Source organism: Oncorhynchus tshawytscha, linkage group LG01 (assembly GCF_018296145.1).
Source record: "Oncorhynchus tshawytscha isolate Ot180627B linkage group LG01, Otsh_v2.0, whole genome shotgun sequence".
NCBI lineage: Eukaryota > Metazoa > Chordata > Actinopteri > Salmoniformes > Salmonidae > Oncorhynchus > Oncorhynchus tshawytscha.
In genome coordinates, this window is record NC_056429.1 from 63,761,841 (window position 1) to 63,776,799 (window position 14,959).

The 14,959-nt window shown below is 41.1% G+C and overlaps 1 protein-coding gene across 1 annotated transcript; it reads left to right on the plus strand.

Annotated features, from left to right (window-relative positions):
• Nucleotides 1–207: 207 nt before the first annotated feature.
• On the plus strand, nt 208–9,950 carry eef1akmt2 (EEF1A lysine methyltransferase 2). The gene is made up of 6 exons (XM_024427673.2): nt 208–637; nt 839–904; nt 1,108–1,222; nt 1,858–1,965; nt 8,829–9,045; nt 9,711–9,950. The coding sequence occupies exons 1-6, from the start codon at nt 534–536 to the stop codon at nt 9,806–9,808; spliced, it is 708 nt and encodes a 235-aa protein (XP_024283441.1). The 5' UTR covers nt 208–533; the 3' UTR covers nt 9,809–9,950.
• Nucleotides 9,951–14,959: the final 5,009 nt, after the last annotated feature.

Below are 14,959 nucleotides of genomic sequence, written 5' to 3' on the forward strand. Positions count from 1 at the left end.
ACAGTTTGTTTCAAAAAACTAAAATGTGTTACGAATAGTGGACTAAGTTTTGTAGACATTACCCTTTAAATGTCATGGTTGAGAAGGAGTGCAAGGGCGAATTGAGTCAGTGCACACGCGCACTTCACAGAGTAGGCGTTCCCTAACGGAAACATCTAAATACATGCTTAGAACGCGTCAATAGGATCTCGCTTGCTCGTACTTGGCTCTGCCCACATCCTTGCTTGTTCTGCCTACTATGGTCTATCTTGAGTTACTTATACAACTCTTTGGTTGCACGCTCGCTCCTCTGGGCGTCATAAACACAATGGGAAACTTATATGTCTGTGCATTATTATAAACGATAACGCATATCGCTTAATTTACGTTGCCTAACTAGCTACAGTATTCCTCTTCTTTAAAACATACAGAATATGTGCACATGAAAGTAGAGGAACACGTTTTGATGCTTGCTTCCTGCCCGCGTTTGCTACTTGGCCAGCTAACGTTAGCTATTTTGGTTTATACAGCAAGAAGCTAGCTATCTATCTGGTATGGAATCCATTGAATGCACGCGTGACTGTCCAAATACCTCTAAAATCAATGAGGACTTGGTCAAAGATGATTTTACACCCTCGAAGCTCGGAACGAAAGAATAGTGAGTGTTCCAAATGACACCACTGTTCTCCTTGCCCAGCATAATTGCTAATGTTACATTTGTATTTATTTGCGATTCCCATACAGTCCAAAAATCATTAAGGCACTACGCCACACGAGCTGTTTTACGCCACTATTTATAGAAACTGTGTATATTTCTGTTCCTTGCGAGGTTACATTATTTTCATTTATTTTTTGTTAGCTGGGATGATGCGTACCAGAGGGAATTGCAGACGTTTAAAGACATTGGAGACGTCGGTGAGATATGGTAAAGATAATTCTGGTTGTAGTGTACATGGATCTGCAGCCCTATATCAACTTTTAATTGCAATGGATTGGGGAGGTGGAATTAATGTCTATGGGTGGAATGTTAATTTGCCTGTAACACTTTGCCCCAGTGAACTACCTAGTACAATATACAGCAACCAAGGACACATTGTGCTGCACTGTGCCCCATATCTATTTCCCAAGGTTTGGAGAAGAGAGTATGGACCGTGTGTTGCGGTGGATGGAAAAAGAGGAAATCCCAGAAGACGCTGCTATACTTGATATTGGCACAGGGAATGGTGTCCTCTTAGTAGAACTGGTAGGCTTTGTAAAAAATTGAAAGGTGTGGAATTACTATGCTGTAAAAATGCCTATTAGGCCTACACCTGTAGCATATACTGAATGTACAAAACATTAAGAGCACCTGCTATTTCCATGACACACTGACCAGTTGAAACCAGGTGACATCTATGATCCCTTATTGATGTCACTTGTTAAATTCACTTCAATCAGGGTAGATGAAGGGGAGGAGACGGGTTAAACGGGTTACAAACTTTTAATCCTTGAGACATGGATTGTGTATGCATGCCATTCAGAGGGTGAGTGTGTCAAGAACTGCAACTCTGCTGGGTTTTTCGCTCAACAGTTGCCCCGTGTATCAAGAATGGTCCACCACCCAAAGGACCTGCAGCCAACTTGACACAACTGGGAAGCATTAGAGACAACATGGGCCAGCATCCCTGTGGAATGCGTTCGACACCTTGTAGAGTCCATGCCCTGACGAATTGAGGCTGTTCTGAGGTTAAAGGGGGTGCAACTCAATATTAGGAATGTTTTGTACACTCGGTGTAGGACAACATTTGATTAAATACTCTCTTCACCTATGTCAATAATTTTTGCCTTGCATGACTATTCATGTTCTTTATGCATTTTGATTATTTTTTTCTTCTCTAGGCCAAAAGTGGATACACAAATCTCACAGGAATAGATTATTCTGCTGCCTCTGTTAAACTTGCAAGAAGTGTACTGCAGACAGAAGACTTTTCTAATGTGGAGGTCAAGGTAAGCCCAAACTGCTGTGTGTGTGTGTAGAAATTATAATCGCTACAGTAACACTACAGTAACAGCATAGTATCTATCTGCTGTTGCACAGTACATTAGCAGGCTTAATAGCTTTGTAATTGCAGTGCACAGTAATGGCGTTGAGTGTTTTTTGTTAATACACAAGTGATAAGGGAGAGTACCTATCTCTCTTTTGCAATAACAACAAATAGCCAGTGTTTTGGTCATGTGTATACCAGCAATCGTTATGTGCATGGGACACATGGTTACAGCAGATGGTATACTGTTGGTGGCACTATTTGATTGTATTGTGAGATCTATGCACAGACACCAACACACACCTCCATACAGTATGTCTATACCTCATACCTATTCAATATACAGTCATATTTTAATAAATGAATAACATTATATTGGTCGCTAATGCTTTGGAAGAAAAATAGGTGTGGTGCACTGCATACAGCTGAAGTCAGAAGTTTACATACAGTTAGGTTGGTGTCTTTAAAACTTGTTTTTCAACCACTCCACACATTTATTGTTAACAAACTATATTTTTGGCAAGTCGGTTAGGACATCTACTTTGAATGACACAAGTAATTTTTCCAACAGTTGTTTACAGACAGATTATTTCACTAATCATTCACTGTATCACAATTCCAGTGGGTCAGAAGTTTACATACACTAAGTTGACTGTGACTTACCACTAGGGGGTGATATTTTAATTTTTGGATGAAAAACGTTCCCGTTTAAACAAGATATTTTGTCACGAAAAGATGCTCGACTATGCATATAATTGACAGCTTTGGATAGAAAACACTCTGACGTTTCCAAAACTGTCTGTGAGTGCAACAGAACTGATGTTACAGGCGAAGCCCAGATAAAAATCCAATCAGGAAGTGCCGCATTTTTTAAAACCGCCTCATGCCAATGATTCCTTATATGGCTGTGAATGAGCTACGAATGAGCTTACGTTTTCTACGTATTCCCCAAGGTGTCTACAGCATTGTGACGTCTTTTTACGCATTTCTGTTGAAGAATAGCCGTAAGGGACCACATTTAGCAAGTGGTCACATGATGTCTCCCACAGAAAATCTTGCGTAAAATACTGAGGTAGCCATTTTTCCAATCGCTTCTTATGAGAAACCAATTGCCTCAACGGATATATTATCGAATATATATGTTAAAAACACCTTGAGGTTTGATTCTAAACAGCATTTGCCATGTTTCTGTCGATATTATGGAGCTAATTTGGAAAAAAGTTCGGCGTTGTAGTGATAGCATTTTCCGGTCGATTTCTCAGCCAAGCATGATGAACAAACGGGAGCTATTTCACCTACAAAAATAATATTTTTGGAAAAAAGGAACATTTGCTATCTAACTGGGAGTCTCCTGAGTGAAAACATCCAAAGTTCTTCAAAGGTAAATGATTTAATTTGATTGCTTTTCTTATTTTCGTGAAAATGTTGCCTGCTGCCAGCAGAGCCTAGCATAGCATTATGCCATGATAAACTTACACAAATGCTTGTCTAGCGTTGGCTGTAACGCATATTTTGAAAATCTGAGATGACAGTGTGATTAACAAAAGGCTAAGCTGTGTCTCAATATATTTCATTTGTGATTTTTCATGAATAGGAACATTTTCTAGGGGTATTTATGTCCGCTGTGTTATGCTAATTCGCTTGAGGCTATGATTACGCTCCCGGATCCGGGATTGCTAGTCAAACAGCTTGGAAAATTCCAGAAAATTATGTCATGGCTTTAGAAGCTTCTGATAGGCTAATTGACATCATTTGAGTCAATTGGTGTACCTGTGGATGTATTTCAAGGCCTACCTTCAAACTCAGTGCCTCTTTGCTTGACATCATGGGAAAATCAAAAGAAATCAGCAAAGACCACAGAAAAAAAATTGTAGACCTCCACAAGTCTGGTTCATCCTTGGGAGCAATTTCCAAATGCCTGAAGGTATGACGTGTACTATTGTTTGTACAGATGAACAAGTATAAACACCATGGGACCACACAGCCGTCATACCGCTCAGGAAGGAGACTCATTCTGTCTCCTATAGATTAACGTACTTTGGTGCGAAAAGTGCAAATCAATCCCAGAACTACAGCAAAGGACATTGTGAAGATGCTGGAGGGAACCGGTACAAAAGTATCTATATCCACAGTAACCCGAGTCCTATATCAACATAACCTGAAAGGCTGCTCAGCAAGGTAGAAGCCACTGCTCCAAAACTGCCATTTGAAAAAAACTAACTACGTTTTGCAACTGCACATGGGGACAAATATCGTACTTTTTGGAGAAATGTCCTCTGGTTTGATGAATCAAAAATAGAACTGTTTGGTCATAATGACCATCGTTATGTTTGGAGGAAAAAGGGGGATGCTTGCAAGCCGAAGAACACCATCCCAACTATGAAGCACGGGGGTGGCAGCATAATGTTGTGGAAGTGCTTTGCTGCAGGAGGGACTGGTGCACTTCACAAAATAGATGGCATCATTAAGGAGGAAAATTATGTGGATATATTGAAACTACATCTCAAGACATCAGTCAGGTAGTGAGCTTGGTCGCAAATGGGTCTTCCAAATGGACAATGACCCCAAGTCTACTTCCAAAGTTGTGTCAAAATGGCTTAAGGACAACAAAGTCAAGGTATTGGAGTGGCCATTACAAAGCCCTGATCTCAATCCTATAGAAAATTTGTGGGCAGAACTGAAAAAGTGTGCGAGCAAGGGTCCTACAAACCTGACTCAGTTACACCAGCTCTGTCATGGAGGAATGGGCCAAAATTCACCCAACTTATTGTGGGAAGCTTGTGGAAGAATATCCAAAATGTTTGACCCAAGTTAAACAATTTAAAGGCAATGCTTCCAAATACTGAGTGTATGTGAACTTCTGACCCACTGGGAATGTGATGAAAGAAATAAAAGCTGAAATAAATTATTCTCTACTATTATTCTGACATTTCACATTCTTAAAATAATGTGGTGATCCTAACTGACCTAAGACAGGGACTTTTTACTAGGATTAAATGTCAGCAATTGTGAAACTGAGTTTAAATGTTTTTGGCTAAGGTAAACTTCTGACTTCAACTGTATATGTGACATATCTGTCAGAATGACCATTTCATGAATAAAAAACCTTATTGATCATTTTGTTTATGATTTAAGCATACTGTAATGGTATAATGCCACGTGTAGGGCTGGAATATAAAAATGTCCATTTCCAACATTCCCTTACTCCATCCCAGTAATATTATGTTTAGGACTGAGGGTCTCTTGGATGGACCCCAGGCCATGGACAAACCCAGCCATTGATGCTTAGCTCTGCATGAAATCTTCATCTGCCAGTGACACAAACTAGCTTTCAGCGCACCGTATCCCCTGCTGCCATAAGGGGAAACTCTCCTGTGTTTACCTTTCGGGGGGGGTTAAAAGTAATGGGACTCTGCCCGGCTTTGGATTCAGCCACCTTGTGCCTGGGAGAACTGATGGGATTTAACACATCTGCAGGAACACATGTGCAAGAAATACAGATTTTAAATGCCGCTCAGCCATACGATACCGTACCTAGGGATGAGTGAGGTTTCCTCCCCCATACACACACATGCATAGTATAATATCTTACTGTACACCTTCCTGTGGAGCAATGTTCCCTTTTTTTTTTAAATGCCACTGAGCTAATTTCAGGTCTGCTGAGAGCAAACTTGAACTTTGTGAAAATTCTGTGCAACTTCCAGCGCTTGTTTACTGTGAACACTGAGGTTGTACCTGCTTTAAATTAATTTTAAGTGGCCAAGTAGGCTACTGTGGCTATTTGATCATAATGTAGTCCTACCAGAGTGGCCTAACATCAAAAACAATGGAGAAAATACATCCCATAACATTTTAACATGGAAATAGCTGATTTATCATTTTTTTAAATTTCACCTTTTATTTAGCTAGGCATGTCAGTTAAGAAAAAAAATAGAATTTTCAATGACTGCCCCATTCAGCCTACAGTAGCAGCCAATGTGTGGTGTTCAATGTAGGCCTATGTTCCATGAGACTTAAAAAATACATGCAGGGCAAGGAGGTGATTGAAAATGTTTGATGCAAGAAACCACTTTACAAAATATAATGCATTATTATTCCCATATCATTATTACGGACAATCAACAAATTATGCTACCATCTGGCTGTTTACACTACTTAGTGTATTGCTGAAAACAGTCAATTTCAAAGTAAATGGCACAGCTCCATATATGGCCATGGCTTATTTGCATATAAGCCTACTGCAGCTCTGATTGGTTATGCCCCACGGGTCTGTGTGGAGCTTGTCAATGCAATTGAATCCTACTCCGATGCGTTCTGCCTACAACAAAATCTATTGCGTAGTTAGTTTTGCGTACTAAAGTCTTGCATAGTTAGTTTTGTTTTGGGGTGTTTGTATTGAAAGTGGCTGACATTGCATTGGGTCAATCACAATTGCCACAGTAAAGGGATTGAACTTCACTCAACTTTCTATCATGCTTCTCTCTGTGGGCTAGAGGGATCATTGCTCTGGAGCTGTGTACTGTATACTGTACTTGGTCAGTGTGCTTGCTGTTGAAGTCAATATTGACCCGAGCCTGGCAACATTCCTGTATGGGTAGCAGTGGGTGTGTATGTCAGATGGTATGTTAGCATCATGATCCATACCCCCAGAGCAGTAGAAGACAAAGTGTGTGAGTGAATGACTAGCCTGGAGTGTACCATCTAGTTAGTGTCTGCCTGGGACAATCCCACCTCTGTCACCATTTGGATGTGTGTTTTTCCACTGTTTTAAAGCCTTGCCCTCCCACCTCTGTCCTAAATCACATCACTGAGGTTTATGGCCGCATCCGTCCAAAACGAAAGCAGCCATTCCAATGGACATACAGATTTCTCTCAACACTGAATCACTGCTAACCCCCTCATAAAATGCCAATGATGTGACCCTTAGGTGGTGGTGAGTGTGTGGCTGATTGGCTCACCCCAGAGGTCTAGTGTTCCATGGCCTATAAGGATAAGAGGTCTTTCATTGGTGGTAGGTCCTCAGCAGTGGTCAATTTTGACCACAGGGGCAAAAGTGCTCTACTTTTTCACAGATATTAGCCTCTGTCACGTGGTTACTCAAGTTCAACAGATATTGAAGCCAAAGATTGATGCTGAAAGTCCCTTATATGCAGTGCCTTCAGAAAGTATTCATACCCCTGGACTTTTTCCACATTTTGTTGTGTTACAGCCTGAATTTAAAATGGATTAAATTTAGATTTAGTGTGACTGGCCTACACACAATACCCTATAATATGAAAGTGGAATGATGATTTTAGACATTTTTACAAATTAATTAAAAAATAAATGCTGAGATGTCTTGTCAATAAGTATTCAACTGCTTTGTTATGGCAAGCCTAAATAAGTTCAGGAGTAAAATTTGCTTAACAAGTGAAATAATAAGTTACATGGACTCACTCTGTGTGTAATAGTTTTAACATGATTTATTAACGACTACCTCATCTCTGTACCCCACACATACAATTATCTGTAAGGTCCCTCAGTCGAGCAGTGGATCTCAAATACAGATTCGACCTTAAAGACCAGGGAGGTTTTCCAATACCTTGCAAAGAAGGGCACCTATTGGTAGATAAGAAAGCAGACATTGAATATCCTTTTGAGCATGGTGAAGTTATTAATTATTATTATTATTATTATTATTATTATTATTATTACTACAAAGATACAGGGGTCCTTCATAACTGTTGCCAGAGAGGAAGGAAACCTCCAATGATGACTTTAAAAGAGTTTAAAAGACTAATGGTTGTGATAGGAGAACTGAGGAAGGATAAACAACATTGTAGTTACTCCACAATACTAACCTAAATGACTGAGCAAAAAGAAGGAAGCCTGTACAGAATAAGGCACTAAAGTAAAACTGTAAAAAATGTGGCAAAAAAATGAACCTTATGTCCTGGAAGCAGACCCTTATGTTTGGGGCAAATCCAACGTATCACTGAGTTCCACTCTTCATATTTTCAATAATTATGGGGGCTACATCGTATTATGTGTATGTTTGTCATCGGCAAGAACTATGGAATAGAGCACAGGCAAAATCCTAGAGGAAAACCTGGTTTAGTCTCCTTTCCAACAAACACTGGGAGACAAATTCACCATTCGGCAGGACAATAACTTAAAACAAGGCCAAATATACACTGGAGTGGCTTACCAAGAGGACATTGAATGTTCCTGAGTAGCCTAGTTACAGTTTTGCCTTAAATTGGCTTGAAAGTCTATGGCAAGACATGAAAATGTCTGTCTAGCAGTGATCAACAGCCAACTTGACAGAGCTTGAATTTTTAAAAGAATAATGTGCAAATATGGAACAATCCAGGTGTGCAAAGCTTTTAGAGACTTACCCAGAAAGACTCAGCTATAATGGCTGCCCAATGTGATTCTAACATGTATTGACTTAGGGTCGTCAATACTTATGTAAAAGAGAGATTTCTGTATTAAATTTGATATAAATTGGCAAAAATGTATGAAATATGTTTTCACTTTGTCATTATGGGGTATTTGTGTGTGTGTGTTGGTGGGTGATGAAAAAAATCTATTTAATCCATTTTGAATTCAGGCTGTAACACAAAATGTTGAAGAAGTCACGGGGTATGAATACTTTCTGAAGGCACTATCAGTTGTTTAATGCCAAAGAGTTTGAGAAATGATAGACTTGGTGTACAGGCTTTCTCATACAGCCATAATGTAGCTCAACACATCTGGAGTACCAGGCTATTGTATATAAATGTAAATATGATTCAAGCATATACTGATATCAACTCACTCACTGTGCCTTTTGCATCATACTAGGAGGTGGACTTCTTGAGCTGCTCTGGAGAGTTGAGCGACTTTGACGTATGCATCGACAAGGGTACATTTGACGCCATAAGCCTGAACCCAGAGAACACTGAGGAGGGCAAAGCATGCTACATCCAATCCCTGAGAGGGGCACTGAAGGAGGAGGGGCTGTTCGTCATCACTTCCTGCAACTGGACTAAGGAACAGCTACTACAGATGTTCAGCCAAGGTGAGTGAACCATCCGAGACACTGGAATGTTATGAGTGTACAGCCTGAATTATTACACTTTTCAGGACGCCTCTATCCCACAGTCAACATAATGATAACCTAAATATGTTTGTTTCATGAATGCAAAGTCAGTTCTCATCAGTAACCTTGATTGTTTATGGCATCTTTTATGCCATTATGATGATCATTTTGAATGCTCAATAGCAAGTTAAGTATTATCAGCTGGGAGTAGGGCAGTCTGTTGGGCTTGTAAAATCTTTGTTTGGGTGGTTTATTTCAGTGTCTGGCCTATTATTAAAATGTTGCTATAATGCCACAACCAAGAAAGCTCTCTGGTCAAACATCAGGTTATAACAAAAGCAGCCTTGTTTAGCCAGTATTTAGGCAAGCTCCCATTTGCTGTCACACTTCAGCATGAGTAAGAGCCGGGGAGATGCTTTTGGGACCAAGGCCATGTGAACATCATCTGTCAAAATGACAGCTTCTCTCTACTGGCTTTGAAGATGCACCACAGATGGTGAATGATAGTTGTTTAAAAACCCACACAAAACCATAGTCTAGTGCAAGGGTTTTGAGGGAGTTTCACAGCTTGAAAAGCAATGCTAGCACGGCAAGGTATTAACTCTATGCTTGCTGCTCATAAACTTATTGTCTTTGACTTGCAGGGTTTGATTTTGTGAAAGAGCTACCAACACCCCGCTTCCAGTTTGGTGGCAAGACTGGCAACAGTGTGACCGCAATAATCTTCAAACGACTACACTGACTTTTGCCCTCAAGCAAAACAGCATTCTGAAATGTTGTTTTTATTGACTTACTCCTCAATTTAAAAGTTTGAAATGTTTTTGAGAAAGGACAACACCAACAATCAGTATTCCCCCAAATAAATGAATGTTATTTTTCTTGCACATTGACATTTTTTCCACTTTCCTTCCCTTTTCTCCACATTGTATCAGATCCCAGACATCTGACATCTCAATTCTGCAATGAGAATCCAACCTGCAATGTAAAATCCTTCACCTTCTATTATGTAACCGTTCACTCTTTCTGGCATTACCATATCACTACCATATCACTGTACCCTGATGTTCTTTCACAAGGCTTAGGAGGTAAACTCAGCAAAAAAATAAAATGTCCTCCCACTGTTATTATCAGCAAACTTAAGGTGTAAATATTTGTATGAACATAGCAAAACTCAACAACTGAGACATAAACTGAACAAGTTCCACAGACATGAGACTAACAAAAATTGAATAATGTGTCCCTAAATATAGGGGGGGGGGGGTCAAAATAAAAAGTTACAGTCAGTACCTGGTGTGGCCACCAGCTGCATTAAGTACTGCAGTGCATCTCCTCATGGACTGCACCAGATTTGCCAGTTCTTGCTGTGAGATGTTACCCAACTCTTCCACCAAGGCAACTGCAAGTTCCCGGACATTTCTGGGGGGAATGGCCCTAGCCCTCACCCTCCGATCCAACAGGTCCCAGACGTGCTCAATGGGATTGAGATCCGGGCTCTTCGCTGACCATGGCAGAACAATGGCATTCCTGTCTTGCAGTGAATCACGCACAGAACGAGCAGTATTGCTGGTGGCATTGTCATGCTGGAGGGTCATGTCAGGATGAGCCTGCAGGAAGGGTACCACGAGGGAGGAGGATGTTTTCCCTGTAATACACAGCGTTGAGATTGCCTGCAATGACAACAAGCTCAGTCCGATGATGCTGTGACACACCGCCCCAGGCCAGGACGGACCCTCCATCTCCAAATCGTACAGGCCTCGGTGTAACGCTCCTTCCTTCGACGATAAACGCGAATCCGACCATCACCCCTTGTGAGACATAACCACGACTCATCAGTGAAGAGCACTTTTTGCCAGTCCTGTCTGGTCTAGCGACGGTGGGTTTGTGCCCATAGGCGACGACGTTGCTGCGGATGTCTGGTGAGGACCTGCCTTACAACAGGCCTACAAGCCCTTAGTCCAGCCTATTGCAGACAGTCTGAGCACTGATGGAGGGATTGTGCGTTCCTGGTGTAACCCAGGCAGTTGTTGTGCCATCCTGTACCTGTCCCGCAGGTGTGTTGTTCAGATGTACCGATCCTGTGCAGGTGTTGTTACACGTGGTCTGCTACTGTGAGGACGATCAGCTGTCCGTCATGTCTCCCTGTAGCGCAGTCTTAGGCGTCTCACAGTACGGAAATTGCAATTTATTGCCCTGGCCACATCTGCAGTCCTCATGCCTACGGCACGTTCACGCAGGTGAGCAAGGGCATCTTTCTTTTAGGGTTTTTCAGAGTCAGTAGAAAGGCATCTTTAGTGTCCTAAGTTTTCATAACTGTGACCTTAATTGCCTACCGTCTGTAAGCTGTTAGTGTCTTTAAACCCTTTACACTGAAGTTCTGTGAAGTTTTTTGGGATTTTTATGAATTATCTTTGAAATACAGGGTCCTGAGGGTTTTGTTGTTGCTGAGTTTACAACTGTCACAAGGAAATGTGGGGGTTAATGCCACTAAATATGATAGACACAGCAGTGGGGGGAATTTCTCAGCATTAGAAATGCATCAAGACTCTAATCAGCAAAACCTTGTTACTTATCACATCAAATTTGACACACTGACCCAAGCTGTCTGGTCACATTCCTTCACAAAAAATGACTAAAAACGATTTCACATTAATTCAAGAGTCTCTGGTATTATGTGATGTTAAACCATGCAGAATCAAAACCAGTTTTATAAAAAGTCCAACATTTAGATAATGTCATGTTTTGAATTGATGAATCCAAAAATATAACTAGCCTGTAATCGAACCCACAAATGCTGATGCTCCAGATACTCAACTAGTCTAAAGAAGGCCAGTTTTATTGCTCCTTTAAATCAGCACAACAGTTTTCAGCTGTGCTAATATAATTGCATTTTTTATTATTTTTTATTATCAATTAGCCTTTTAAAATGATAAACTTGGATTCGCTAACACAACGTGACATTGGAACACAGGAGTGATAGGCCCATTATCAGCAACTATGTAGATATTCCATTCAAAATCAGCCGTTTCCAGCTACAATAGTCATTTACAACATTAACGATGTCTACACTGTATTTCTGATCAATGTTATGTTAATGGCCAAAAAATGAGCTTTCTTTCAAAAACAAGAGCATTTCTAAGTGACCCCAAGTGACTTTTGAGCGGTATTGTATGTCAACATTTTTCATTCACAAAGTCCCCAGTTTTGCAATCCACCTTACCAACCAGCTCGCAATGAATACACAGACATGGTTCAAAGAAAGCGACATGATTTCCTGCCGTAACTCTCTGTCATTAATAACTGTCAAACTCAACCTCTAATTGGAATCTGGGCATGTGGCCCAATAGAAGCAGTCGATGTGAGGCATGCTGTTGAATAAACGCGTTACAAGAATTGCTGCCTGGAAATTTACAAGTACTGAATACCCTGCCTGGATGTGCATCATAGAATATCAAATCAAAGTTTATTGGTCTCATACACAGTTTAGCAGATGTAGTAGGTGCAGCGAAATGCTTATATTGTATTCCTTTACACAACTTTTTCCCATGAAACAAGATGCTTATTGACTATTCACTCTGATCAATATCGTCACATTGACATTTACACTGTCTCAGAAGAGACTGTGTCTAACGAGTCTTCAAATGGTTCTTTGGCTGGCACAGAAACAATGTATTTGTTCTGCACCACAGATTATTTATTACAAATTTTAAAAAACATACCTTATTTTCATAACTATTCAGACCCTTTGCTATGAGATTTGAAAATTGAGATCAGGTGCATCTTGTTTCCATTGATCTTCCTTGATGTTTCTACAACTTGATTGGAGTCCACTTGTGGTAAATTCAAATGATTGGACATGATTTGGAAAGGCACACACATGTCTATATAGTTCCCACAGTTGACAGTGCGTGTCAGAGCAAAAACCAAGCCATGAGGTCGAAGGAATTTTCCGTAGAGTGCCAAGACAGCCTTGTGTCGAGGCACAGATCTGGGGAAAGGTACCAAAAAATGTTTGCAGCATTGAAGGTCCCCAAGAATACATTGGCCTCCATCATTCTTAAATGGAAGAAGTTTGGAACCACCAAGACACTTCCTAGACAAATTGGGCTGCCAGCAATCGAGGGAGAAGGGCCTTGGTCAGGGAGGTGACTGCCTGGTATGGCAACTGCTCGGCCTCCGACCACAAGCCACAGAGGGTAGTGCGTCCGGCCCAGTACATCACTGGGGCCAAGTTTCCTGCCATCTGGGACCTCTATATCAGGCGTGTCTGAGAAATGCCCCAAAAATTGTCAAAGACTCCAGCCACCCTAGTCAAGACAGTTCTCTCTGCTACTGCACAGCAAGCACTACCAGAGCGCCAAGTCAAGATCCAAAGGGCTTCTTAACAGCTTCTACCCTCAAGCTGTAAGACACCTGAACAGCTAATCAAATGGCTACCCAGACTATTTGCATTGCCCCCACTCCCCACGCTGCTGTTACTCTCTGTTATTATCTATGCATAGCCACTTTAATAATTCTACCTACATGTACATAATTACCTCGACACCGGTGCCTCCGCACATTGACACATTGACTCTGTACCAGTACCACCTGTATATATCCCCACTATTATTTACTGCTGCTTTTTAATGATTTGTTATTCTTATCTCTTACTTTTTTGGGGTTTTTCTTTAAACTGCATTGTTGGTTAAGGGCTTGTAAGTAAGCATTTCACTTTAAGGTCTACACCTGTTGTATTCGGCGCATGTGACAAATAACATTTAATTTGATTTGACCAAGAACCCGATGATCACTCTGACAGAGCTCTAGAGTTCCTCTGTGGAGATGGGAGAACCTTCCAGAAGGACAACCATCTCTGCATCATTCCACCAATTAGGCCTTTTATGGTAGAGTGGCCAGACGGAGCCACTCCTCAGTAAACGGCACATGACAGCCTGCCAAAAGACTCTCAGACCATAAGAAACAGTATTCTCTGGTCTGATGAAACCAAGATTGAACTCTTTGGCCTGAATGCCAAGCGTCATGTCTGGAGGAAACCTGGCACCATCCCTATGGTAAAGCATAGTGGTGGCAGCATCATGCTGTGGGGATGTTTTTAAGTGGCAGGGATTGGGAGACTAGTCAGGATCGAGGCAAAGCTGAACAGAGCAAAGTACAGAGAGATCTTTGATGAAAACCTTCTCCAGAGCGCTCAGGTACTCAGATTGGGGCGAAGGTTCACCTTCCAACAGGACAACGACCCTAAGCACATAGCCAAGAAAACGCAGGAGTGGCTTCAGGACAAGTCTCTGAATGTCCTTGAGTGGCCCAGCCAGAGCCCGTACTTGAACCCCATGGAACATCTCTGTAGAGACCTGAAAATAGCTGTGCAGCAATGCTCCCCATCCAACCTGACAGAGCTTGAGAGGATCTGCAGAGAATTATGGGAGAAACTCCCCAAATACAGGTGTGCCAAGCTTGTAGTGTCATATCCAATAAGAATTTATGCTGTAATCGCTGCCAAAGGTGCTTCAACAAAGTACTGAGTAAAGAGTCTGAATACTTATGTAATATTTCATTATTTTTTTAAATATAAATTAGCAAACCGTTTTTGCTTTGTCATTATGGGGTATTGTGTGTAGATTTCTGAGGTGGGAAAAAAACAATTAATCAATTTTAGAATAAGGGTGTAACATAACAAAATATGGAAAAAGTCAATGGGTCAAAATACTTTCCGAAGCCACTGTACATAAAGTCCACTCCCTCGCACAGGTGCTGTTGTTAAGAGACGCAGTCACAAATACGGAGACTGGGAGGTACTACAATCCTGTTAATGGAAGTCAAGTCATGAGAGTATTTCAGTCAACTTTTCCACACCGCATTCATTACTGTCAGGGTATGCTGCTAAATCAGTTGC

Bases quoted from the DNA above. Each gene is read 5' to 3' on its own strand.
- eef1akmt2 (XM_024427673.2), top strand. From the start codon at position 534: ATGGAATCCATTGAATGCACGCGTGACTGTCCAAATACCTCTAAAATC. The intron at 1,223-1,857 runs GTAGGCTTTGTA...TTTCTTCTCTAG, and splicing joins GTGTCCTCTTAGTAGAACTG to GCCAAAAGTGGATACACAAA. The intron at 1,966-8,828 runs GTAAGCCCAAAC...GCATCATACTAG, and splicing joins TTTCTAATGTGGAGGTCAAG to GAGGTGGACTTCTTGAGCTG.